The following is a 26258-nucleotide window of genomic DNA, read 5'->3' as shown; positions in this document are numbered from 1 at the left end:
AACTAAATGTTTGAAATCCTTTAAGAAATGTATCACAAATTGATCAGAGAAGCCATATCCCATGGGTTCTTGCAAATTAAATGGAATATAGTTCATGATGAAATGTTTGATGGGTTTTTAAAAATGTTCTTCGAATAACAAAAGAACCAGTTCCTGAATTCTCAGATTACTTGTAATTCAAATTCTGCCAAGTGCCTTTATTTTTTTTTACATATTCTGAAATAATCAGTTCTAAGACATAAAAGCCTTCACTTTTTTCTTTTATTATATTTTCTCAAATAAACTTCCCAAAAGGAAGATATTTTAAGAGCATTTTCAAACATCTTTGGCATCACATAAAAAAGAAGTCTCGTGTAAAAAACGAAATGTCATCTGAACTTTTATAATACAAAGGCGCAATCCAATATGAACATATAAAATATATACAAATATAGTGCATGGTCAGTCACTTAATACAGCTCTCTACAAAAAAGTAACTTTTTAGAAATTAAAAAAAACAAAGTAACCAATTAATCACAAAAGTTCTCTTCTTTCCCAGCATCCAAGTTCCTGTTCAGTGTCCCGAGAGAAGAGAGAGAGGTTGAGTTTAGGGGGAGGGGTGGCCTGGCTCAGTTCCGCCAGGGCCTCCACATGGAATCGGCCGTGAGCGAAGGTCCGCTGGAAGGCGACACTGCATTGGGTCCCACGGAGGTCCCGCTGTTGCTGGTGTAAACTGGGATGACGGGGCCACTGTGAGCGAAGGCCCCATTGGGGATGAGGAAGGCGAACTGGCCGTCTGGAGCCGGCACCACCTGGAAGCCACCGAACACCTTAGCTGCCTCGCCAGCGGGGCTGCCCAGCTTGCAGGGCGCGCCGCCGGGAGGGGGCGCCGCGCCCCCGGGGATGGGCACGAGTGGCGGCGGCGGCGCGAACGGCGCGTGCTGCGGACCGCCGGGTCCCGGCGGGGGTGGGGGCGGCGCCTGCAAGACTGGGTGCGGCTGCCCGGGGTAGGTCATGGCGTTGATCTGGGTCATGCAGTTGGCCAGGTGGCCGAGCAGCCGGGTGCGCACCTCGGTGTTAACGCCCTCGCACGTGGACAGGAAGCGGGTCACCTCGTTCATGCACTCGCTGAAACCCGCGCGGTACTTCCCCAGCACGCTCGGGTCTGTGCTTAGCGCGGCTGCAGACCAGAAGGAGACAGACAGGTCACCGAAAGGCCCTGGCCCCGCGGCCACCGCCTCCGCCCTGGGAGGTCCCCGCGGCGCGCCTTCCTGACCACTGGGCCCGCAGAACTGCCTCCAGCTAGGGTGGGTGGGTTTAGGAAAACGATCCACTTCTCCACACTAGCTTGGCGACTTAAGCCAAGACGCTCCTTCTCTCCATTCTTAATCACTGGATTTAAACCGATCTCGGCCCTAGATCTACCCCCCCGCCCTCCCCCCACACACACACACACTCAGCGCGTGCGATGTGACCTTGGGTAATGCCCTTCCCGGCCATCCGAACCTCATTTCCCCTTCTATAATGGGGGAGGAGGGACTGCTAAACCAGAAGACCTCCAGGCTCTACGCAGCTCAAAACGCCACAGTTCTAAGCCCTTTGGCCCCCACCCGCTTTTCCCCACTGCCAAACCGCCCGCCGCCCTCGCCGCTGCAACCACTCTCCCTCCCTTTCCGGAACAGTAACAACTTGGAGTTGTGGCTATAAATAAGCCCCAGACCGTGGGAACGTAAGAGTGAGCCAAGGCAGTAAAATGTAGCTGAATGCCTCTCACAACCACGGGCGGAAGTCTGGAAGAAATCACCGCCCGGTGAGAGGGACGCCCGCAGAGGGGGATGCGGCAAGCCGCCCTCACCCGTCATCTGTGCCCGCTGCAGGTTCCGGAGGTGCTTCACTGTCATTTCCAGAATGTCTGCTTTCTCCAGTTTGGAATGCCGCGAGCTCTGCACAGAAGAGGAGGCAAGGAAGGCAAGTGAGACCCCCGCCAGCAGCCTCGGAGTGCTGGGGGTCCCTCCCACGGCGCCGACCTCCCCAGACCCCCATTGAAGGGGACCAGCCCTCTCCCGCCTCAAAGAACGCAATGCTGGCGGGGAAGATCCGCCTGAGAGGATTTCATTCTTACGTAGTACCTGAGAAATAGTATTTCATTTATTAAAACTAAAAAAGCAGCATTATCCACTTACATCTTTCTTAAGAGCATCCAAAATCAGTGTTTTCAGTTGGCTCAGACTTTCATTTATTCTTGCTCTTCGTCTTTTCTCCATAATAGGCTTTGATGACTGTAAAATAAAAAGTCCTGAGTTCCCATGGGATCTGCCATTTCGCCAAGGGAGTTTTAAGGGATAAAAGACCCCACCCCCACCCCAGCTTAATTTCTTGGGGCTGCAGAGAGATACAGGTACTGCCCTTACCTTTCTGTGTTCAGATGCTGTCTTTGGTTTATCCGGTGTCGTGTTGACACTGGCTGGAGTAGCAGCCACCGGGGACGAGGAATTTTTCTCCATTATATCAGCTGGCATTTTCTGTTGTTGTTGTTTTTTTTAATCCCTAGAGAATTTTATTTTTGGAGTCCTTCAGACACACACAAAAAAATTGTTTTATGTCCCTTTCATTCGAGACTTTCACAAAATTACTGAGCAAGTGCTGAGGGTTTATTATATCTTATGGCTACTTGGTGATCGGTAGCGCTATTCCAGGACCAAGGAGAGAGGTAGATAGGGGATTCCGCTGTTATCAGCACCGGCTCCGGATCCTGTGTGATCCCCAGGCCCTGGCGGCCTCTATATATATCTGGGACTGCACGCGAACGGCTCGTGTGAAACTTCCCAAACTTTCTTTCCCACAGTAACTTTCAGCCAATGGGAGGAGGAGACACGCGGCACCGCTCGTGGACCGCGCCCCCCCATTGGCCGCCAGGCACAAGGCCTGGCGGCCAATGGCGCGCGCCTGAGCCCGGGGCACCGGAGGCTACAACGTCAATCAAAAGGATTTTAACCCTTTGATAGTATCCCTGCTGGGCTTTGCTTTAGGCAGGATTTTTTCCGCATTGGTTTTGCTCTAGTCTAGTTTATTTCTTTGGGGGCTACGGTCTTTGCTCTTCATTTCCTTTCAAATGGGTAATAGAGCTGCTTTGACGCTAAGTTAATTTGAAAAATATTTTTAAAAGGTTTAGAAGGACAGGGGAAAAGATTATACTTGCAGTGGTTAAAAGAAAAGGGGGAACGTGTGCAAGGGTGTGAGTTACCGAAACATCTAAGTAATTTCCCGCACAGACTATACATTGGGGGCAGGGGTGAAAGTCGATCATGCAGAAAAAGAACAAAAAAAAAAGTCCTTTTGTCATGCAGAAAAGGGAAAAAAATGCCTCCCACCTTACATTTGCAGGTTGTTCAGAGCAAGGTGGGTTTTGATCCTCACCCTTCATTCCTCTTCAGGAGTTGGGGCTTGGATCCCGCTCTTCCTCTGGAAATAATCAGAATAATTTCCAACTGGGCAGAAAGGAAATAGAATTTCAAATGAAAGATGAACAAGGAGGACTTTGATGGCAATGCCTCAGGGACGCGCCATCTCCACTCTTTCCCTTTCCACCCGCAGGCTCTCGGTTCTGTGGCACTTAGAGGTGGCAGGCTGTGCAGGAGCCTCTCCCCTCCTCCTCGCCGGGCGGGCGGCGGCGCAGCCTCAGCACCCGGCGCACGCGGGCCCTTTAAGAGCTACACCAGCCGAGCTGCAGTTTGACATCAGCCGGCCGGCGAGGGCGCGCCTGGAGCCGGAGCACGTGCCAGGATGTTTTATTGCCGCCGCGGCTGCGGCCGGGGCCGGGAGGATGTGTGTGTGCGTGCGTGTGTGAGTGTGTGTGCGCGCGCCCCGGGGGCAGAGAGGCGGGGGGCGGCGGCGGGCGGCGGAGCGCGGGGGCTGGTTCCTGGTCCCCAGGAGAAGCCAAGAAGGTAAATAGCAGCTGCTGTGCTCGAGCCTGGGAAAACTCCGCCCCCTGCCCCTGGCCAGGGCTCATTGGCGCGCGCTGCGTGTGGGGTGTGTGTGTGTGTGTCCGGGGCCCCCTCCTTGGGCTGGGAATCCGAGGGGGCGGCGGGCGGGCTGGGAGCCGAGCCCCTGCGCTTGCTGCCCCCCTCCCCCGCGTTCCCCCGGCCAAGGTCAGCCCTTCGGGGCGGGGAGCGCAAGCCCCAGGGTGGAGAGTGGGGAAAGATTCCAACTTCCCACTCCACCCCTGATTTCAGGCTTGGGGTTTTAACTCGGGCGAAAGCCTCACTAGCAACAGCCCGGGGGAGGGGTGGGGGCCTTCTTGTTTGCTCCTTGCCCCGGCCAGCCCTCCTTCCCTCCCCCCGCGGGGCCCCGGGCGCCCGCCGCGGTCACGAGATGCCTGACCGCACTTAGGAAGCGGCCGGGTCAGCCTCCTGCCTCCGCTCGGCGACTGCGGTTAAAGCGGCTTCGCGCCACCCGCCTCTTCCCGGGGTCCAGGGCGGCCGGGCAGCTCCCCCTTACTGCGCCCGGGAGGCCGCCGGCGGGCGGCCGGGAGGAGGCGGGCGGCGCGGGCGGCTGCGTGCTGCCGGCTGGCCGGGCCGCGCGCCGCGAGGAGCCGCCGCCGCCGCCGCCGGGTGCCACGTGGCGGGCGCCGGGCCGGGAGCGCCAGGGCTCTGGCGGCGGCCTCCCTGGGGGATTTGCCGCGCGGGGCGGGCGACGCGCACTACCCCGGCCTGCCGGCCGCCCTTCCTCCCTCCTTCCCTCCCTCCCTCCCTCTGGCTCGCCTGCCCGGGTCGTCCACCCCTCGCCCCCACCCCCGCCGCCCGGGAGCTCGGCGCGCTGTTCCGGCGGCTCGGGGCAGCCTAGGCGGCGGCTGGGGCAGCCTAGGCGTCTTGTTTGATGTCGCCCCCCTCTTTCCCCCCCGCCCTTCCCAAGGCTTGGAGGCCGCTGAAGGCCTGGCACACATTTCTCAGACACTTCATTCCTTCCTTCCTCCGAGCTCCCCACTGAGATAATGTTGTAAATGATTTCACCAGATCTCCTCCCGGTTGAGATTAGGCGATTCCTGACTCTGGGTGACCTTGTGCAAGCCCCCCTCTTTCTTTCATTATGGAACGCCACTGTATGCCAGACAGTGTGTTAATCCCTCGGATTACCACGTTGAGAGAGACAGTGGCAGCCTACAAGGAGTTTCCAGTCAACTCTGGAGGCAGACAGACCCTGATTTTTTTGATTGATGACCGGGCATTCCTCTACCATTCCTTTCTCTTTGGGCTTAGATGATGGCCGGAGAGATCAGGAGAACCTAAAAGAAACACTAATGCATACATGAATGGGGAACAGTATTGGTCTATTTGGGGATACAGGAATGAGTAAGATAGGTGTTACCCTCAGGAAGCCCACAGACTAGAGTAGAGATACTATATCCATAAGTGCAACTAATGTCTATTTCCCAGTATATTTCTCTGGTATGTCCTAGGTTCAGTAGAGACAGTTATATGTCTAGACAGAATTAAAATGCTGAGGAGGTTTAGGATGATTAAATTACTCATAAGTTGGGGTATCCTGGAAAACTTCCTGGAGGAAGTGGCCTATGTTTTGTATCTTAAAAAATAGGATTAGGGGCATTGGAAATGTGGTGAGTCATGGGGCCGGGGAGGGTGGAAGTACGCATGGCATTTAAGTCATAGACTGGAACTTGGGGTCCTCGTTCAGGGAAATGATTTGGACCCTAGGGTGTGTGACTGGGAGGATCATAAGAAGGGACTGAAGGAGGAGGCTTGAAGGTATGTCACAAGACCCTTGGATAAAGGACTCTGGACTTACCTTTAGACAATGGAAGGCTATAAACTGCTCTTGAGCAGAGAAGAGACATTAAGGTTCTCCTATACAAAGATGGCTCTGGCAAAAGTGTGGAGAGTGGGTTGTAGGATTTGAAGGCAGAGAGCCCAGTTAGGAGGTTCAAGCCAGTAAAGGAGGTTCCTAAGTGACGGGTGTAGGCTGATACTCTCCCGGAGGCACCTGCCCAGAACCAGCTCACTGGGCAATGGCTGCACACTGTCCACTGATCCAAGTTCAGTGGCAACCTGCCTTCCCTTTAATGCACCCCTTGTGCCCTGGAGTCTAACTAAGGCAGTGGGCGGCAGACTGCAGCTCGCGAGCCACATGACTAATGAGTGTGCCAACCACTGACCTAGACTCTCGATTCCAATAATTACAGGCTATTGTTCCTTGTGATTAAGCCCCTATCCCAGTGGTCGGCAAACTCATTAGTCAACAGAGCGGCAAACCGTGGCTTGAGAGCCGCATGTGGCTCGCGAGCCGCAGTTTGCCGACCACTGAACTAAGGAATCCTTGTGATTTTTACCATATTTACCTTCCAAGCCTCATTTCCACCTTTCAGGACAGCCCTCAAGTCTGCAGCCAAATCTTAGCTCATTGCAGGCTTGATTTACTCACTCTTGCCCCTCAGGCTACTCTCTGGGGCGGGGGCGGGGCGGGGGGGGGAGGGGAGAGAGAGAGAGAGAGAGTTAACACTGCAGAGCAGGCTGTGCCCTATCATGTTCTGAAGAAATGATGAACAATGTCTCCTTTGTTGACCTGCAACCTGGGCCAATGGGGTAGTACTTTGCTTTGTTATTTTAAAGAGATGGAAAAGTGATGATGACAGAAAATTGTCTGTTGCTTTTGAAAATGGTGGAGTTTTCCTGTGTGTTTGAAATCCTCTTGGTGAAAGGTGATGAGCCTATGAAGTCACCCTCCTTTCTGCCATGCAGACGTGGTAGGCTTCTTAAAATGCTTCTGCTCAGCATCTGAATTTTTAAAAACGGCCTAAATGCTCTGACCCAGATTCTTCCAAGGAACTAAACTCTTCCAGGGAAGCATGTTAACCCTTTCTAGGTTTCCCCCAAATCTGTGAGAGTCAGTAACTCCTCCAGGAAGCTCTGCTATGACATTGACTGCTGTCTGCTCGTGGGCCCTAATTAACTAGCTGGGTAGACCATTCCTGTCCTTTCTAGCCTAAAAGTCTCTTATTTTTTGGTCTAACTTCCATCTCCTCAGGATTGGGCACCCTGAAGGTGCATGGAGAATGTTGAATGAGTATTGAATATAGTCAAGTTAGGGTCTTACTGCAGTGCGTACAGCAGCCTCCTCAGTCAGTTAATCAGCAACTTGTTTCTGGCTACTTTAGGAGTGTGTAGATTGGGAGAATGAGCAACTAACTCTCTCTCTCTCTCTCTCTCACACACACACACAAACACACACACACTTTTAGATAGGCAGACGGGTCAGTTAAGTAACCAAAAATGTGCCATGAATTTGTGTTTGGGCCAAACAAACAAAGATAAAAACCAACCCAGGAAGTTGCTGGCCCTCCACCCTAACTGTTTAAGAAGAAAGCTTCTTTGCAAATGTGCTCACAGACTATTTTTCCGTATCCTTTTCCTGGGCAGTGAAAATAGCACCACGTTGACACGCTCTCCACCCCTTTCTCAAATGGAGAATTAAGCTCCTAAACTCGAGAAAAGACTTTGGATTTGGAAGGCTCCTCTTAGATCGCAACGACCTTTATTTTTCAGTCATCCTCCTTTCTCTCCCAAAGCAGAGAGGATATTGGACCGTGTTCATCAGCGGTCACGTCTTTGATCCCACTGTGAGACCAGCAACTCACAAGGCGTCTTTGCTACTGTATCATGCGCGGTTGGTAGGACCAGAGGCTGCTGTGTTTCCTCTTTCCCCTTTTCTGCTCCCAAGAAGGGTTATTCTCTGTCTTATTGCTTCACCTGTTTGCTTTAAGCCTTAAAACAAATAATGCATCCACATGTAGTGAGATTCCCCTTTGTCCTGGAGTATCTGAATGATTTGTGGGTTTGGTTTAAAGCTACAGAAAGGAGAGAGAGCGAGAGAAGAAGAAAAAAGGTATTTTGCCTGAGGACTTGAAGCTCTCCCCCCTTCCCTCCCCCGCCCCCCCTTTTCCTCCGCTTGACTGACTTTCTCACACTCAGATTCCCTGCAGCCTGCCAGAGACGTGGTCGCTGCCCTGCCAAGAGCTATCTGGGAGAGCTATTGAAAGAGCCTTGAGTAAGTACACACTGGGCGGATTTTCTCCTCCCCTTGGTACCTGCTCCGCACCTGTACCGGGAGCAGTCCCACACATATCACCTGATCGCAGCCCTTTCAGAGACCGTGAGAAAAATAAAGTCCAGGATAGAAGAGATGTTTGTCGTCTCTCCAGGGCTGCAGCCGGCTCCCTGCAGTCCCAGTGCCCAGGAACAGCACATTCCAGGCCTGCCGTGCTTGCCTGTTTGCCTGTGCGCGTGCGGGGTGGGGGCACCACAACAGGAAGGGGAGGGAAGCCTGAGATCACCTTCATAATGCCTGCCTGGCTGCCTTTGTTTTCTGGCACCTGCCTGACTGCTAGTTTTATGATCCTTTACTAGAATCATTATTATGGTTCTTCTGGACAAGAGTCCATCTATGCGCGTCACAGCAGAATTCATAACTGGGACTTCTTACCTTACGGTTCATGGATGAACTCCCGGAGAGCCTATAAAGCTCGTGAAATGGAATTCAAAATTGTTCTCCATGAATACTTTTTGAAAGAATGAATGGATGTGTTATTTATTTATTTTTTCCCTGAGGAGAGGGTCCATAGATTTCAGCAGAATTTCAAAGCATTTTGTGACCCCAAAAGACTGAGGGAACTGAGCCAGACAGTCACCACTTACAAGTGGATACTCAGCTTCAGAGAGGGCAAGGAACTGGCTCAAGGGTTCCCCAGTACCATACACCAGAGTGGGGGCTAGCCGCCAGCTGGGAGCTCTTTCGGTCACACCACAGTACTGTGGTCCTGGGTCAGTTTAGGGTGGGGTTACAGAGGGGCTATCACCGCCAAAGCCTGGATTGAAAATAGACACATTAATAAAGACACTTTGAATTTCCAGAACTTTTTCTCTGTCTTAATTCGGAGGCACGGGAGTTGCTCTGCACCCAGTTTTTGGGTGGCAAAGGGATAGGCTAGAAAGCCAAGGGTCCAGGCAGAGAAGAGGATTCCCTAGAGCTTGGAGCAAGAGTCCTGGTTGCCATGCGGGGGCATTACAACAACTGCAGCTCTGCATTCCACCTTTGATAAAAATAAGTCGCTACTTCTGAACAAAACTGCTTAGTTGGTTCCCGGCCAAGCTGGGACCTTGGACGGCTAGCTGCGGGTGGAGGTGGAAGACAGAAGCTTTCAACATTGGCTAACAGCAGCCTGTAGTGCTTTCCGCCACCCCCACCGCCTCTTGGAAAACTCGACTAGAGCCAGAGAGACCACGGGAATGTGCGCTTTCTAATGGGCTCTGAAGGAGGATGGTTGCCAAGAAAGCCTTTCCCAATGGGGTGGGGGCAGGGCGCCCTTAACTCCCACATTTGGCCTGGCCGCAGCAGCGTGGTGGGAAGGCTCTGAATGTGCTCTTGGCTAACCTTTTACCCTCTGAGCAGCATTGCAGTGAGGCAAGCCTGCAAGCCCGGGATACAGGAGGTCGTTCCCCAGGGATCTGACTTGTACCCTTGTGTGTAAAAGGCTCAGAACTATACCCTGGGGGGGGGGGGGGGCCTGGAAGGCCCAGGAAGGGAGGCAAAGCCTAGGCCCTTTCAACCCAGGACATGCGTTTGTTTGGATTGCTGAGAGTTGTTCAAACGGGGATATCAGACCAAGTTTCTCAAAAAGTCACAAACAAAAGCAAAACTCAGCTAGCAAGGAAAACTACTTAGGTAAAATTTAGGGCCTAAAAGTAATATGGGGCAAATGTGTATAACATTTTAATTAAAACCACCGTCAGTATTATCTCTGCATTGTCTCTCAGAGCAAAGGGGAGAGAGGAGGCAGGGGAAGGACTTAAACAGCGGCTGAATTGGCCCCTCATTGAAGGCATTGGAAAACTGAGCCCAGGAGGAAGTGACTTGCCCAAGGTCAGACAGCCTCCCCAGAGAGGGTATAGCAAAGCCAAAATAGGCTCAGGTTTCCTGCCCACCAGTCCAGAAAACCGCCCCACTGTATCTCTATATGAGAACATTTTGAAATGCCGTCTACAGCAAGTGAGTAACATTACCACGAAAGACGGGTTTTCCGGATGAGCTATGTGCTGGTGAGTGATTTTGGTAGTATGACAGAATATGCCCAGCACAGAGCACGGTTACATTTCAGGCTTGCTGCGTTGTAACTCTCTCTCGGATATGCTCATCACTCCATAACCTCTGGAAAAGAAGGGATCTTGACTTCAGAGTCCCAGGAGATAGGAAGCCACTTAGAGGGCCCACACAGGACAATCCTCCTGCCTCATGTCATCCCTTCTTTCTTATAATGGCTAACCTGTTTCCTTTATTTGTGCTCGAAAAGGAAGGTTGGGGGAGAGAATATTTCCAGCCCTGAATCTATGTTCTGTCAATACTAGGCTTGTGTTAGGCCCAGAGAAGGTGTGATGCTGGTGATATAGTGAAGGCCTTGGGGCACGATCACATCGAGCTGCTGGCTGACTCACATTTAGCAGAGGGAAAGGGGAGAAATAGAAGAGATTTTCCCAGTGGCCTATGAATGGTATTTGCTTGTGAAATATATACAGAGGTGGGCAAAGGTAAGTTTAGAGTTGTGAGTATATGAAGCAGTTCATCCTCGTATTATTTACTAATTATTGTATTTATTTGTATTATTATTATTATTATTATTATTTTGTATCCTTACTTACGATTCATCTTTTAGGTAATGATGGCCGGTAATTTAACCTATTTTTGCCCACCCTGTATTTTCCTTTGGATATCAGGCTTAGGGAATGAAGAGAAGATGTTCGGGCAGCCGCCACAGATGCAGCGTAAGCCTGGTGGGCGCTGGCATGGTTGGGGCCTTCTGGTCTCTTCCACGGAGTTGGAGGTACCTGTTTCCCTGCTTTGTTGTACTTGAGAGTTGACAAGGCACTTTTTAGTCCATTGCGACAAGTTGTCATTACATACAGCCTTATGATCTAGAAAGACTTTGGTGGGAGGATGCGGGGGAGAGACAGGATTCAAGTGGTCAATGCAGGAGACATTCGACAGGGCCCTGGGCTACGGAGGGCACAGGGTATAGGACAGATGAGCTTTCTGGAAAATAGTCCCTCTAGAGCAGGGGTGGGGGCCCTTTCCTCTGCCAAGGGCCATTTGGATATTTATAACATCATTTGTGGGCCATATACAATTATCAACTTAAAAATTCGTCTGCTATATTCAGTCAGACATTTAATTAACTCACCCCTAATGCCTTGGCAGGACCAGACCAAACGATTCTTGGACCTTATACGGCCCTGAGGCCTCACCTTCCCACCACTGCTCTAGAGAGACATGGCCGGGCAGGGAGCTTAGAGGCCAGGAGAGAACCGCATTTTCCTTCTCAGCCACAGGCGACAATGAGATTTCCAGAAACCGGAACAGAGGGGACAACTTGGTGTAGCATATTCGTAATCCAGAGGATGCATCTTTGGAGCAAAGAGGAAAGGTCCTTCCTCTTGGTGAGAAGCCGGGGGTGGAGGGGGCGTTGGGGAGGAGGAGAGTCAGGAGAAGAGATCTCACTGAGCGAGAAGATGATTGAGCAGGTTCTGGGAAAGACACGAAAGGTGATGGCCGTAGTCTCTCCTGGGCTGAGGCTGGAGCGGCTTAGTTCAGCATCCAGTGCCTTCTGGGGGGATTTCCTGGAAGGCCCTCGGCAAGGGAGACCAGGTCTGTGACTGAGGGCCCTTGTAGAACTCTGGAATCCGCATCGCTTTTCCTCTCTAGTTAGCTTTGCTCTATGCTGTCTGTATTGCTGTCAGCATAACATAAAGTCCCATGGCCTGGACCAGGTTCAGGGGCTGCTTGGGTGAGACATTATGTGAGGAAGAGAAAAGAACCTCCCCTTTTGCAGGGTCGGACCACCACGGCCAGCCTTGACTGAAATGCCAGAGGAGCAGGGGAGGGGAGCTCTGAGTGACATGCTGGTGTGTGGCCGCCTGCCTGACCCAAGGAGGGCCCCGAGAAAGTCCCAGAGTGTTACTGGCTTCCCGAGGAGATGGCCACGTTGTGCACCTCTCACACATGTATCCAGCTGGGGCCTCATCTCGCTGGGCTCCCACAGTCACAGAGGGCCCAGTAACCACGTTCGAGTAGTTGCCATCGTTGTCCGGGGTGGCTCTTCAACCCTCTGCACCCTCATCACCTGCCCGCAAAGTCTGGCACCTGGGACAGACCCAGATGGCGTGTCTAGAAGTACCTGCCATCAGACAGATGGGAGGAATCTCCGCTTATTTTCTCTGTGTCTGGTGAACCTGTGTTGATGGTAGTCAGACAGTACAGTCAGGGGCTTAAACCATCCAATTTCCAATGACCCGAACTTAACTTGAATTAACTTTCAAATATTTGAAGAATAATTGCATAAACGAACTTTGACTTAGGTATGTCTTATTGGCAATGTCATGGAACCCTCAGAGGGTCAGCCCGTTTTCCCGTTTTCTTTGGTTGCTGAATCAGAGGGCTGGGTTAACTTTGACCACTCCTGGTGACTGCCTTTGGGCAGCCAGGATACCCTTGCGGACAGCCCTGCTCTGTTGCAATCGGTGAATTTAGAGGAGTCTGTGGCTGTCCATGTTTCCCCAGGCCTATCTTTATTGATGGTTATTAAAGACACACCACCACATGGCCATATGAAAGTACAAAGCAATTCCCAGGGTAAGGTTCGTGGGAAGAAGTGAGATACTGAGCTCCCAAATAATTCTACTGTAATCGCAGTCTGCCATATCTGTGTATAGTTAATAAGTAAGATTTAAGCAGGTAGGTTCCCCCACTGGGCAGCAGATGCAACGGCAAGAGAGGCCAGTGGGAGATCCCTGGTCCTTCTGGAAACTGGGAAGGGAACTGAAAAGGAGGACACCTGGGACAGGAGAGTCTGGTGGGCAGTCGCTGAAGCGGGCAGGTCCCCAGGAGGAGGGCCATGGCTTACCTCTGCGTGTGCCCTCAGTCTCTCTATGCCACCCATCATGGAAGATTCTGCATAACCAAGAAGTAGAGAGTAATCATGCCCAGACACACTGGGTTCAATAGGTGTAAACACTACACACAAAACCACCTGTTTTTATCGAGCACCCCACCACACCTGCTGTTTTACGATGCTGAGTGATATTGATAAAGGGGCTATAAAGGCGAGCTGAAATGGCCTCATGTTTAAATAGCACCTTCCTCTGTGAACTTCAAGTGTTTTACAGCTGAGATTTGACTGACCTGGTGATCATTTCTTATAGGAATGTTGAACACATATCTCTATATCTGTTCAGAAAAGAAACTCTAGCAAGTGGCTAAAAAATGAAGACTTTGGAGACTGATGACCCTGGTTCACATCCCAGCTTGTTCGCTTTCTAGCTAGGTGACATGATCATTCTGTACCTCAATTTACTTACTGGTTATGTGGGTAGACATTCATATTACCAGGTTTATTATGAGAACCACTGTATATAATGTGCGTAGAACAATGCCTGGCATATTGTAAATACAGTGTACCTTGTCAGCTGTTTTTAGCATTGCTATATACGTATCTTGGACAAGTAACATAGGTACCCTCATTCATCGGAAAAAAGTCACAAGATGTTAATATTCGCAAAGAAATGGACAGCCACTGTGGTAAATTTGTCCATGAGTATTTGACAAAGCAGAAGCTCCAGCCGGTATTTTATGAATCTCAGGCTGTGGGAGCAGGACAAACCAAAAAAGGGATCTGGCTTCTTCTCCTTTCCCAGGGAGGAGGGTCTCTACCACCCTAGCGCTGTGGTTGCGGCTTTGTCTGTGGTCGATGTAGAGCTTGGTGTGGCCTGGCCCTGATCATTGAAATGAGCCTCAGGCCCACGGAAAGAGTTCTGGTGGAGGCAGGGGCATCAGCAAGATGTGTGGGTGACTCCTCCCTCCACCCCCGCCCCTCCTCCCCGGGAAGGAATGGGGCGGCTGCAGAGGGACACAATCCAAAAGAGTTATGTGAACAAGCCCTCCCGGGACCCCAGTTGCATTTATATGAGAGAAAGATTGGTGGGCAAGATGACTGTCTGAGGTCTTTCCTGCTCCAGCAGGTTCTTGTAGATGAGCATATAATGTATGGTCCAAACTGGGACACTCTTGAGTGTTAGGAGGTAATGCTTTTAACAATTATGTCAGGACAACTGGCATCAGCTGGGACATGTGGCCATCCTACTTCTGTGGGCCCATGACGGCATCTGCTAGTTTCTTCATCCGTCTCTTCCGTTATCTTTTCGTCAGGGATGCTTCCTGAGAAGAAATATTCTTCCCCAGTCACTAATGTTTTAGCACTTGAACATCTGTGGAAGGTGATGCCATTGATCTGCCTTCCACAGAGGTAGGAGCCCCATTTTTGAACCTAGAGTATAAAGGAGAAAGCAGGGTCAGAGGGAGGCCCCCTGACGGTTGGACGGTTGTGCTCAAGGTATGCTTGACATGACTTGGCTGCTTCTTCTGTAGACTGTGTGTGCTCTGAGCTTCCTCCCCTACCAGTTTGCACCCAGATTATGGCTGCTGCACAGGGATGCTACCAGGGACTCTTGCACCTACTTACTATGGTTGAGCACATCTATTTTTCTTAGGCACGTGAATGTGGAAAAACGAGTGCTAACATTTGAAATGCAAGCCATTGTTTGATAGCGGAAGGAAGACCCCAAAGGAAGGAGCATTTTCCCACATGAAATAGTTACCCTTTTAGCCTTGAAGTTGACTAAATCTTTAATAGAAAAAAAAGAAAAGCACAACACCCAGAAAATTTTTTTCGAATAGGTCAAAGTCAAGGTTTGCTCTGTTAATTCCCTTAAAAAAAAAAGGAGACAAAAAGAAAAATGGCTTCCTTGCCTGAGTGGTCTTCTATGTGCCTATTTAATGATTAATAATACCTTGTTGGGCTATTGTTTGATGTGGCCTCTGCTGGTTTGAACAGGAGAATACTGATTCACTCGTAAGGCATTTATGAATCACGAGTGTTTACCCTGAAACAATAAATGAAAGGGGGAGATGAAAAAACACCCAAATATGCTGAATTCTTTGACTAAAAACCGGAGATAACCCTGTGTGGGGTCCACCGCTTTCTCTCGGAGAAGAAAGGTTGTGTACAATGACCAAGACTAGGGCTTTGGAGTTTTGTGGATTTTTTCCCTTTCACTTACTGATAGGTTTGAGCCAACTTCCCCACTCCATTTCCGTACAACATGCATTCATTTTCTTCTGATCTGCCTTTTGACCCATAATCCAGAGGGGAAGCTGGAGCCCTGCCTTAACTTAAGTGGGGCTGGTGGGCTGAAGAGAAGGGATTCAAGAGGTTAAGAGACCTGCCAGGCCTCGACTGGATAATGATGGGGAAGGAGGAGTCAAAAGATGACAACTGGTTTGTTGACTGAACTATGTGGACCCTTCTTCCACGTTCCACTTTTAATAATAACTCCTAGACTTGTTTCCCCTTCTTTCTGCCCCAACGCCTAGAGTTCAGTCAAAAAAGACTTCCAGATTTTCCCAATGATGCTTAAATATATTTTTATATTTTGAGATAATTTTAGACTTATAGAAAAGTTGCAAAAATAGTACATAGGGCTCATTTATACCCTTGAACCAGCTTCCCCGGCGCTACCATCTTATACAACGATGGAGTGATCATTAAAACAAAGGAAACCATCTTGCTCCAATACTGTAACTACAGACTTAATTCAGATTTCACCATTTTTTTCCCATTAATGTATTGTGTTTTCTTTCTGTTCCAGGATTCCACAGTGTGCTTAGTTATCTCCTTCATCTGCTTCACTCTGTGGCAGCTCCACCATCTTTCCTTGTCTTTCATGACACTTTCAAGAGTCCTAGTCAGTTGTTTCATAGAATGTCCTCCACTGGGGTCTGTCTGACGTTTTCTTGTGGCGATATTGAGGAGCTGCATTATTGGGAAGAACGCCCAGACATACACGACGTTGTATTTCACTGCCGTTAAACATGATCACAAGGTTAAGATCGTTTCTCCAGGATTGTCTGTTATCAAGTTACGCCTTTTTGTATTTCTTAAAAGCTATTTTGGGGTGTGTGTGTAATATTTCAAAGCAATGCAAATATGCTATTACACTTACACTTCTGCCTACTAAATCTATCAAAGGATCTCACCTGTGGCAATGAATACTGTGGCAATCAAAAAGTCATGTTATTTCCCTTATTCCTTCTACATTTATAAATTGCAACTCTTCGTAAGGAGGAGTTGCATGATGTTACATTGTGATAAAGCAGAAATAAAAAAATAATCCATACCCTTGGAGCCTAAATTTTAGATGAAAAGATAGACAAGCAAAATAAATAAGTGGATTTGATAGTATATTGAATGGTGACAAGTACTGCAGAGAGAAATCAAGTAAGGGAGGAGACATAGAAAGTGCCAGGAGGTGCAGGTTTAAATTGCATGGTCAGAGAAGGCCTTAGAGAGAAGACTTGAAGCAGAGGAGGGAGCCAGTGTGTGAAGCTTTCTCCAGAAAAGAAATAGCAAGTACAAAGGCTCGGAGGCAGGACCACATCTAGCCTAAGTACTCTAAGGAAGCCAGGAGACCAGAGTGATGGTTGCAAAGTGAGCAAAGTGGGAAAGGGAGTGAGAGAGTGATGAAGCCAAAAGTGACAGGGCCAGCTGATGCAGTCCTGGGGACATTCTGATGACCTGGCTATTAATCTGAGGAAGCCAGGAGCCATTGCAAGATTTTGAGCAAAGAGGCCACATGATGTGACTTCCTATTATTAAAAGATCTGCTCTGTGGTCGGCAAGGGCAGAGGCAAGGAGACCCTGCTTGGGAAGCTATGACATCATCCAGGTAAGAGATGGAAGTGGGTTGGACCAGAATGGTAGCAAAGCGGTGACTGGATTGTGCATGTGTTTTGACAGTAGAACTAACACTGCTAAGAAAGGTCTTCAGCAGCTTTGGGCCACCTCCTGAACGCCCAGGGCATGTATCCTCCCTCTCCCACCTTGAAGTGGGGCTTCAGGAACGAGATTGAGAAGCACGGGCTGGCTACCTTGAGTCTAAGCTCTTCAGTCCCTCATTGGAGCCTTCTTTATCTGAGTCTACCTGCATTTTCTCTGCACCCCCACTTCTCTCTGCCCCAGGCCCACTTCTGCCCAGGCCAATCCACCACCATTTGCTCACCGTCTCCCACCCCTGCTCTGCCAAACAATAGCCTTCCCCTCCTTTAAGGTTCAGCTTTGCCACTCCGAGCCCCTCTAGGAACACCTTCCCTCTTGGTTGTTGACACTAACTAGAGTCTGCTTCACAGGCGCAGCCCCTGGAGATAAACAGGCTCGCAGACACCCCTGCAGCTCAGGGACTCTTGAACACAGAGCCGGCACCGAGCGCTTGGTTGGCATGGTGCTTGGTTTGTTGGTATATGGAATACGGTGGAATGAAAACATTATGTTTCCTCTTAGTCACCCAAGTACATTTTGCATTATACTTCACATATATTCTTTTTTTTTCATGTAAAAATAACTGGTTTTGCCTCTCCCTCTGCCCAATCTTTCAAGTGAAGTTAAAATTCCAGAATTCCTCTTGTTGGTCCAATCTGTGTCCCTGGGGGGGTCCTCTGTATCTCAGCTTAAGTCAGATGAGGAGTACAGGGAGAAACAGGCATCACTGAGGGTTGAATGTAAAAAAAATGCATATGGTTAGAAATTTTAAGCAGTACGAAAGTAACCCAGCCCAGTGGCTCAGTGGTTGAGCATTGACCTATGAATCAGCAGGTCACGGTTTGATTCCCCGTCGGAGCACATGCCCAGGTTGTGGGCTCAATCCCCAGTGTGGGGCAATCAGTGGTTCTCTCTCATCATTGGTGCTTCTATCTCTTTCTACTTCTCCCTTCCTCTCTGAAATCAATAAAAATACATTTTTAAAAAAGTAACCCTTCCATGGGTGGCCCCATCCCCCAAGCCGTGTTCCAGAGGCAGTCACTCACACCTGTCCCGTATATACCCATTCGGAAGTGGCTAACGAACAGTCAGGGGCTGGTAGTAGACAGTCACGATCAACTACAGGTAAACCGAGTGCCGTGGAAACCAGCCCTGGCTCTGCACTTCCCGGGGCCGAGGCAGCTCCATGCGGAAGGGCTGGCTCAGCACAGCCAACCTGCCATTTTGATTGTTGTCTTTGGCGCAGACCACACAGGGGTGAGTGTGCAAAGACACCCCACTCAGTGGGATTGGGCAGTGGGTACCACCTTCTTTGGCTCTGGTGTTGTGCCCTCACAGGGAGATTCGTTGTCACTGAGATTTCCCAGGTTGGCTGTCGTCTCTCCCTCAGAGTCAGCCGGGGAACACGGCCAGAAGCTACATCAGGAAGAAAGGCCGGTGGGAGGAGGGTGGGGGAAGCCAGCCCCCGAGCTGCGATTACAGCAATGCAGGGGATTACAGGGCGTTTCAGGGGGAGCTTTACCCCCCACCCCACTCCTGGGCTCACCTGAAAGGCGGCCCTCTCCCTCCACCTTTCCCGTGGGAATTCGGCGCAGCCAGCAGAACCCCTGAACTCTGCTGGGCCACTGCCAGCAACTTTCAAGCCGTTCCCCCTGCCGACTACCGTGACATGATGTCGTTTTTTATTGAGGCAAGATTAGATTTTTTTTTTTTAAGTTTTCAAAAGTGTGGTTCACATGATCTCTAGTACTTTTCCTATTGCTTGAAGACCACAGAGCTGCCAATTTCAATTTGCTTCAGCTTTTATCACTAGAAGAAGCTTAAAAGAAAAAAAGAAAGGGGGAGAAAGGCTGGATGAAAATATTCCCCTGGGCCCTGGCAGTTAGTATGAGGGTGGCAGGGGACACACGCATCGCTCACTCCCTTTTGTGTAACTGGTGTAACAGGAAGATGTCAGGAGATTGAAGCTGGGACTGGCTGCTGGACAGCACACAATGTCCTGTAGAATGAAGGGTTTTTATGCCATAGCCAGAAAGGGAACGTGCAGCATGGAGTCAGTCACAGTAGCCAGGACAGTATTAAAGAGAATGCTGATCTCTATGGAAATAGGTACAATAAACTCAGAAAAGGTGTTCTTCCTCTTAATTCTAATTTTATTAATTCTTCTCTTTGGAGGCAAGATTTCCCATTTATTCATCCAACATATTTACTAAGCACCTACTATGTTGCTGGGAATGCAGGATGAATAAGGCAAAGTCCTGTTTTTAAGAAAAACGGGAGAATACCTATTTGCAGGGATCATGGTTTTTCAGATGCCAACTCAGCCCTCAAAATGGGTGGTGTGATGGAAAGTTAGGAAAAACGTGAGATCTAATCCTATTGTTTTGGCATAAAATCAGAAAAAGAGGTCTGGAGGAATAAAGGACATGCTGGGGAAATAAATGTCTCCCACTCCATCGGGATCTTGGAGGAGAAACAACATTTAAATGTCACCACCATTGACTTTCAGATTCCTAACAGTCTGATGATCCCCACACCAGCCTGTGAAGTAGGGAGGGGCAGCGTTCATCACAGCTCTGCATTGCACCTGGCTCATGGTAGGTGCTCAGTCAGTGTTTGCTGAATGACTGTGGGTAAACCCCCAATTTACAGGGCGGGACAGGTTCAAGAGTAATCAGGAGATTGATCCTGAGTCACCTGGTAGTAAGTGGCAGAGGCTGGAGTACACACATCAAGGCCCATCATTCCTCCTAGAGGCACCACTCTCTGGAGATTTCTCCAAACTACTGCCCCTGGCAGGAGAGTGACTCTGGAGTAAACATCCCCCAAGGTTGCAGTGAGTTTTTGGAGAGTAATTCCAATGGATGGAGGACAAATTGACCACAACTGTGGACAGGACACGTCATGAACAGACCTGGTCTCCTTGGAAGTTTCTCCCAGGGTTGAGTTGGTTGGGCTAAGAAACCTGAGCGTTGGCTGTTCTTTGGGTATAGACTCCTAAGCTATCCCAAATTGAGGTGGAAATATTTTGTGGAAGTTTATGCATCTCCCCAACTTATTCTGTCTCTGTCAAACATCTGGATCAGAAAAGGCTGGTTTTAGAACGAACTTGTGAAGAAATCACTTCCAATTTGTGTCTCATGAACCTTGATTTTTCTCCTCCACAGAGGGATAGAGTGGGGCATGTCCTAGGGAGTTTTGAAGGATTCACCAGGGTTGTAGAGAGGGGATGTCTAATTCCACTGGCTGGAAGGAACCAGAAAGCCACTGAGTCCCTTCCCCTGCCTCCAGGGACAGAGGATCACAGCACTGGATAGGCCCTTACCAGGAAAGCAGTGTGGGGACAAGAAGGAGCCTGCGGAAAAGGCGAGTCTGGATGAGAAGGGAGACCAGGGGGTGGAAACCCATCTTCCTGTCCACTTTCCCCAAGAATACGAGGTGGTGTCGATAGCTCTGGAGTAGTCCTGCCTCTGCCGTAGACTCACAGTGTATGTCCCTGAGGACCACATTCATTGCCTCTTCTCGGGGCCTTAGTTTCCCCATTAGTAGTCTCATGGTTTCCAACCAATGCCTGGGAGAAGCTTCCTCCCAGGGAGTGCGGGCAGAGCCTGAGGGGTTCTGAGCAGGAGGGGCACTTGCAAACCCTCTCACCCTTCTACCAGAACCGTGTGGCTTTTGCCTGTTCACACATTGCATGTCTTCATACCATTTTTTTAAAAATTTCCATTGGATTTTGTGTTTAAGTTTGAAAACCACCAAATAGATGCTCTCAAAAATTCTCTCCAGCTCTAAAATCTCATGAGTATTCCCTGTGCTTCCCTGGCTTTTGGATTTTTCTCTCCTCTAATCTGTAGTACATTGTGCTTTAGCCCCTTGAATGCTTGTTTTTCTTTTCCCAAAGGCTCCTTGCAGCCCAGTTCCACAAATAATTATGAATATGTGGGACCTGTTTCAAAGGCCACCTGGGCCAGGTTACCTGGCTCTCAAACTGCTCATACTTAAGCGGTATAGGCTGGAGACAGTTGAACAAAGAATTACAAAACTGAACAGTTTTTCTTCGAATATTCTTCATCAATAACTGGGACCTTGTCTTTTATCTCTCACCCATAGCCAGTGTGTGTAGGACACTTAAAAAGTGCGTAGTAAATATTTGCTGAAAGAATTGATAAATGAATGTCTCATTTCCACCTTTGGGAGGAATCGCAGATGTATCCATAGCTAAGGGCCTTCCCAGGACTGAGTGGAGCTAGGTAGACTGTGTGGGCTCTGGGATTTCCTTTTATGAGCTGGGCTGATTACAGCTGTTGGGGGTTGTTACCTTTTATGGGTTGAATTGTGTCCCCAAAATATATGGTGAAGTCCTAACCTCCTGTACCGTATAATGTGACCTTATTTAGAAAGAAGGCGGTTGCAGATGTAATTGGTTAAGATGAGGTCATACTAGAGTAGGGTGGTTTTTAAATCCAATCTGACTGGTGTCCTTAAAACAAGAGACACAGAGGGAGAAGTTGACCATGTGGTGATGGTGGCAGAGGCTAGAGTGATGCATCAGTCTGGGAGCGCGTTTCACTTCCCCATGAAGAGCGGGGCATGCTTGTCTGAGTTAAATGTTACGCAGAGTCATTGTCTTTCTCTCCTCAGAAATGGTGCCCCTTGCTTCTGAGTATCTTCCCCGAGTTTTGTTTCATCCACCTGTCTGGGGTAAGTTTCCAGTTCTGGCTTCTCTTCTCGTGCCCTTGATCATAGAACTACAGCCCCCCTTCCATCCCCAAGGAGATTCAGGAATTTCATAGGACCCACCTCATTTCTGGTTACTGAATAACTGTTGGGGCATCGAATGTCAAGGCGAAGAAAACAGAAGGGCCTACGTGTTGGACCAAATTACCTCATAGCCCAAGCTGTTCCCATGGTGTCTGCTTGCACTGTCTGTCAGCAACTCTTTCATCACCAGCCCCACTTACATCACACTGTCCTCAACACCCAACCTGATCATTGTCACCTGCTTACAGCACAGAGCACAGGTGAATGGCAGCAGCTTAAGGTTTTGATTTAGCCTGGGGCAGTCTGGCAGGACGCAGGACAGGCAGGGTCTTTTATTTCCAGCCTTAAGAATGGAAGATGTGAATGGGAAAGGAATGAGGAGCTTATTGTGTTTTGATTCAAAACTCACCATTAACATCCCAACCTGGATCTCTAGCCCAAAGCTTTTCTCAGCAGTAGAGGTGGAGAAGGGCAACCACCGCGTCCCCTCCGCGCTCCCCCCCACCCCACCCCCCGACCCTACACACACACACACACACACACACACACACACACACACTCCTTCCCCAAATCTGACCTGGGCTCTCCTGCAGGAGAGAAGGTCCTGGTGCCGTTTCTCTGGCCTGGGAGCCACAGCACCCGCGCCTGTGGATGGACGTCTTCGATCCACCCATCTTGGGGCTTTAGGGGAGAACGAGACGGGCTCCCTTAGGCTGTATGTGTGGAACTGCTTTCCACCACTGGTGCTGACTTCAGTGTCTCCGAGAGATTGCCACATGGACACAGAGAATGAAAAAATGGTCTCAAATAGCAAGTCATGGTTTCCTCAAGTTAGAGGTGGAAGAATTGGGAGGAACCTGAAAGGGCTGTACTTACTCGGTGCTGATGTTAAATTCATTCACTTGCTCACTCACTCATTTACTTATTTACTCATTGATTCAACAGATATTTTCTGAATACCCCCTACAGGCCACGCACTGTGTGATGTGCTAGAGAAACAGAGACAAGGCCACAGTTACGTGACACTAATGTGACTTGTGCCTAAGGAGAGGTTTGTCCAGGGGGTAGATGGAGTCACAGGGAAGAGGATAGCTCAACCAGTGGCCTCGGGAAGCCCGGAGAAGAGTTTTAGTCCTGGGACTAAAATAGCGATTTTTCAAAGCATAGGCCTTGGGTTCTCAGTACCAGAATGAACTTGGGGCGTTTGTTAGCATGCAGATTTGCAGATTCCAGACTGCCACCCCAAGCCAACTGAGCCGGAGTCTCAGGAGTGGCCCTGGGATATGCATGTTGACTCCTAGGTACTGAGGTGTAGAATGTCCAATTCAGGAGCTTGAAAGCCTCTGCCACACAAAGGATGTTCCAGCGAGAGCCGAGCCAGTGAGTGCCCGACTGAAGAAGGACGTCTGGCCCTGGGAGAGGCCCAGAGCTCCAGATAGTGACAATAAACTCATTTTTTAAATATATATTTTTAATTGATTTCAGAGAGGAAGGGAGAGGGAGAGAGAGATAGAAACATCAATGATGAGAGAGAACCATTGATTGGCTGCTTCCTGCACGCCTCCTACTGGGAATCGAGCCTGCAACCCAGGCATGTGCCCTTGGCCAGAATCGAACCTGGGACCCTTCAGTCTGCAGGCCGACACTCTATCCACTGAGCCAAGCCAGCTAGGGCTAAAGTCATTTATAACTGAGACCGTGCTGAGGTAGAGCTGAGCAAGGGACGACCTATTATATCTTTTTGCAAAATTCAAGGACAGAGCTCCATGTCGCATAACTGATTTTGTCTCAAAACTTTAGGAAATCACTTTTCTGTCCTGTCTCTTAAAGGAGATGGTTTGTATAAGAAGGTTTGAAGACATTCCATTCCGAGGAGATTACTGGGGTGAATTGTTTATGCTGCCTGTTGCTCAGCCACCTGCTCTGGGGGGATTAGCATTCTCCTTTGAGGCTCTGTTTGTGGGGGACCTGTGTGGTTCCTGCTTACAGCTCCAGGTAATCTTCCAACACAGAGAGAGAGCTCCACCCCATTTCCAACAGTTCTTAGTTCTCACCAAAAAACAAGCGGAAGGACAGTGAAGGGGCAGGCTATGCGACACTTCCCATAATGCTCTGTTCTGTTTAGTGAGTAATAACAGTTGGAGGAAATCAAAGTTGAAAATTGGGGTTTCCTTGCCATCCCTAGAGTCCCTTCCATGGCGTTGCAGGTGTTGCTGGAGTTTGGGGTGAATAAGACGGACACAGCCCCCGGCCTCGTGGCGTTTATGATCCACAGGGAAGAGAAACCAGTTATGATGAAGTTCAGTGCAATGTGGTGAGTTATATTCATTCTCCCATGGCCCTCCATGCCTCAGAGACCGCACCTGGCCCAGGGCTGGATGGCTCCTTGGTACCTGAGATATCCTTGTCCTGCATTTATTCATTCCTTCATTTGTAAACATTTGCTAAACCCCATGTTATATGTCATGTTGAATGAATTATGTCCCAGACTCTGTGCTAATAACCTGAGAGGCTGATAAAAAAAATGATCAAAAGCCTGGCCTACGTGGCTCAGTGGTTGAGCGTCGATCTATGAACCAGAAGGTCACAGTTCGATTCCCGGTCAGGCCCATGCCCAGGTTGTGGACTGTATCCCTGGTGTGGGTCATACAGGAGGCAGCCAGTCAATGATTCTCTCATCATTGATGTTTTTCTCTATTTTTCCCTCTTCCTTCCTCTCTAAAATCAATTTAAAGTATATTTTTAAAAAATTGAGCAAAATTCAAAACCTTGTCCTAAGGATCTGAGTCAAGTGAGAAGTCAGAGGAGTAAACAAATTGCATCAGTGCTGGGAGAATGGCTCAGGTGTACAGTCGTGGTCTGTACCAGGCCATAGGGGAGTGTGGGGTGGGGCCCAGGCAGGGCAGAGTGGTCGGGGAGACCTGGGTCTGGAAGCATAGGCAGGAAGGTTTTCATCCTTTCAGTATTTCCCAGTCAAAAAGTGAGCTGATATCTGTTTATCACTCAGTCACTGTGGATTGAATACCTACAGTGTCCTTGGTGAACCAGTTGAACGGATTGTTAGATCTAACCAATCAAACCAATAACCCTCTCCTGGCAGGTGACAAACTGCTGTCAAGCACTGGGGACCATATGGAAGAAGTGGGAGAATCTCTTTCCCTCAGGGCATCTGCAGCTGAACTGAGATGGCCACATGTGTTCAATCACCTCCAGAGCTCCTCGTTTAGAAAAGGTGGGTCTGGCCCACTGGCAGGAGTGAGTTCCCTTCTGGGGGGAAGTGAGATGCCTGCTCACCTGGGTAGGCAGTTTAAGTACAGCTCTTAAGTTTTGTAACAGAATGCCTGGTCTGTTGTCTGCCATGTTGGTAACTAAAGTATGAGCATCTATAATGTGCTAATATATATATTAATGATAAAGTTTATTTTATTATGGCAGCTAATATGTATATGAATGATAAAGTTTATTTTATTATGTTCATTAAAATATAAAAATACAGAAAAAAGTGAAAGAAGATAACTAATCTAATTATTTGATACTAGTGGCCTGATGCACGAATGAAGATTCGTGCATGAATGGGCCTTTGTTCCTCTGGCTGCCGGCACCACCTTTGCTCTGGCCAGAGCAGCCTTTCCGCTCCGGCCCAGAGCTGCCTTTCTGCTTTCCCACGCTGCCCAGAGGCCCCAGGTGGGGGTGGTGCAGAACACCTTCGTCCTACCCCGGCCTCGGCGCCTGTGTATGCAAATTAACCCACCGTCTTTGTTGGGTTAATTTGCATACGCACTCCTGATTGGCTGGTGGGCGTTGCGAAGGTACGGTCAATTAGCATGTTACTCTTTTATTAGGTAGCTTTTTCTTTCTTCCATGCTTTTACATGGTTATGATCATTGCATATGTATAATTTTATAATTTGTGTTTGCTGTTTAATGTTATAGCAACATAAACATTATTTTAAATGACTACATAGTTTTCTTCATTTATGTACCATGATTTATTTAATATATTTAAGTATAGCACTTTTTAAATATTTATTTTTCTTAAGATAAATTCCCAGAACTGGAACTTCTAGTTAAAGAGAGAAGCATTATTAAGACCCTCAGTACATATTGCCAAATTGTTTTCCAGGTTTTATTTCCATAGTATATGGAGTGCATGAGTTTAATTCTAAATTGCCTGCTATTTATTCTTGATAAAAAAATAACTGAGATAATAAATTAAGCACCATCCTTGTATGTGATTGGGTCAACAGAGAGAAATAGCTTTGAATTATATTAGTTTAGTTCCTTTACTTTGTATTGTAAATTAATACTGTGCCCTTAACTTTTATTACAGGTTATTATAAAACAAAACAAAAAAGACACATTTGGCATCTTCTGCTAAACCATCATTGATGATCCCATCCATTGTGTTATTCAGTGTCCTTTATAACAAGATATAGTCCTCTTCAACTTCAGCCATATTTCCATTTTCTTAAAATTGAATAATGATACCCTAGGATACCAAGAAGCTCATAGTTCATATTCATGTTTGCTAGAAGCAAGGGCTTAAAACCATCTTTTAGAGTGATTGAGAACAGGCTCAAGGACCACTAGCC

The 26258-nt window shown here is 48.8% G+C and overlaps 1 protein-coding gene and 1 long non-coding RNA gene across 2 annotated transcripts; one reads left to right on the top strand and one right to left on the bottom strand.

Annotated features, from left to right (window-relative positions):
- Positions 1-243: 243 nt before the first annotated feature.
- HES1 (hes family bHLH transcription factor 1) lies at positions 244-2733 on the bottom strand. The gene is made up of 4 exons (XM_079766757.1): positions 2391-2733; positions 2163-2258; positions 1835-1922; positions 244-1159 (listed from the first exon to the last, which is right to left on the bottom strand). Exons 1-4 carry the CDS (start codon positions 2496-2498, stop codon positions 609-611), a joined length of 843 nt encoding a protein of 280 aa, XP_079622883.1. The 5' UTR covers positions 2499-2733; the 3' UTR covers positions 244-608.
- A 195-nt stretch (positions 2734-2928) lies between these two features.
- LOC307096968 lies at positions 2929-16240 on the top strand. The gene is made up of 4 exons (XR_013813323.1): positions 2929-3923; positions 7962-8037; positions 10758-10864; positions 15741-16240. It is a non-coding gene; the product is annotated as an uncharacterized lncRNA (long non-coding RNA).
- The last annotated feature ends 10018 nt before the right edge of the window (positions 16241-26258 follow it).

This window comes from Cnephaeus nilssonii (assembly GCF_951640355.1).
Source record: "Cnephaeus nilssonii genome assembly, chromosome: 3".
In the NCBI taxonomy this organism is placed as follows: domain Eukaryota; kingdom Metazoa; phylum Chordata; class Mammalia; order Chiroptera; family Vespertilionidae; genus Cnephaeus; species Cnephaeus nilssonii.
This window is presented reverse-complemented; position numbering and strand designations above follow the sequence as displayed.

Coding starts and splice junctions, on each gene's coding strand:
- HES1 (XM_079766757.1), bottom strand. CDS start 2,498: ATGCCAGCTGATATAATGGAGAAAAATTCCTCGTCCCCGGTGGCTGCT. Junction 2,259..2,390: donor CAGCATCTGAACACAGAAAG/GTAAGGGCAGTA, acceptor TTTATTTTACAG/TCATCAAAGCCTATTATGGA. Junction 1,160..1,834: donor GCAGCGGGCACAGATGACGG/GTGAGGGCGGCT, acceptor TCTGGTCTGCAG/CCGCGCTAAGCACAGACCCG.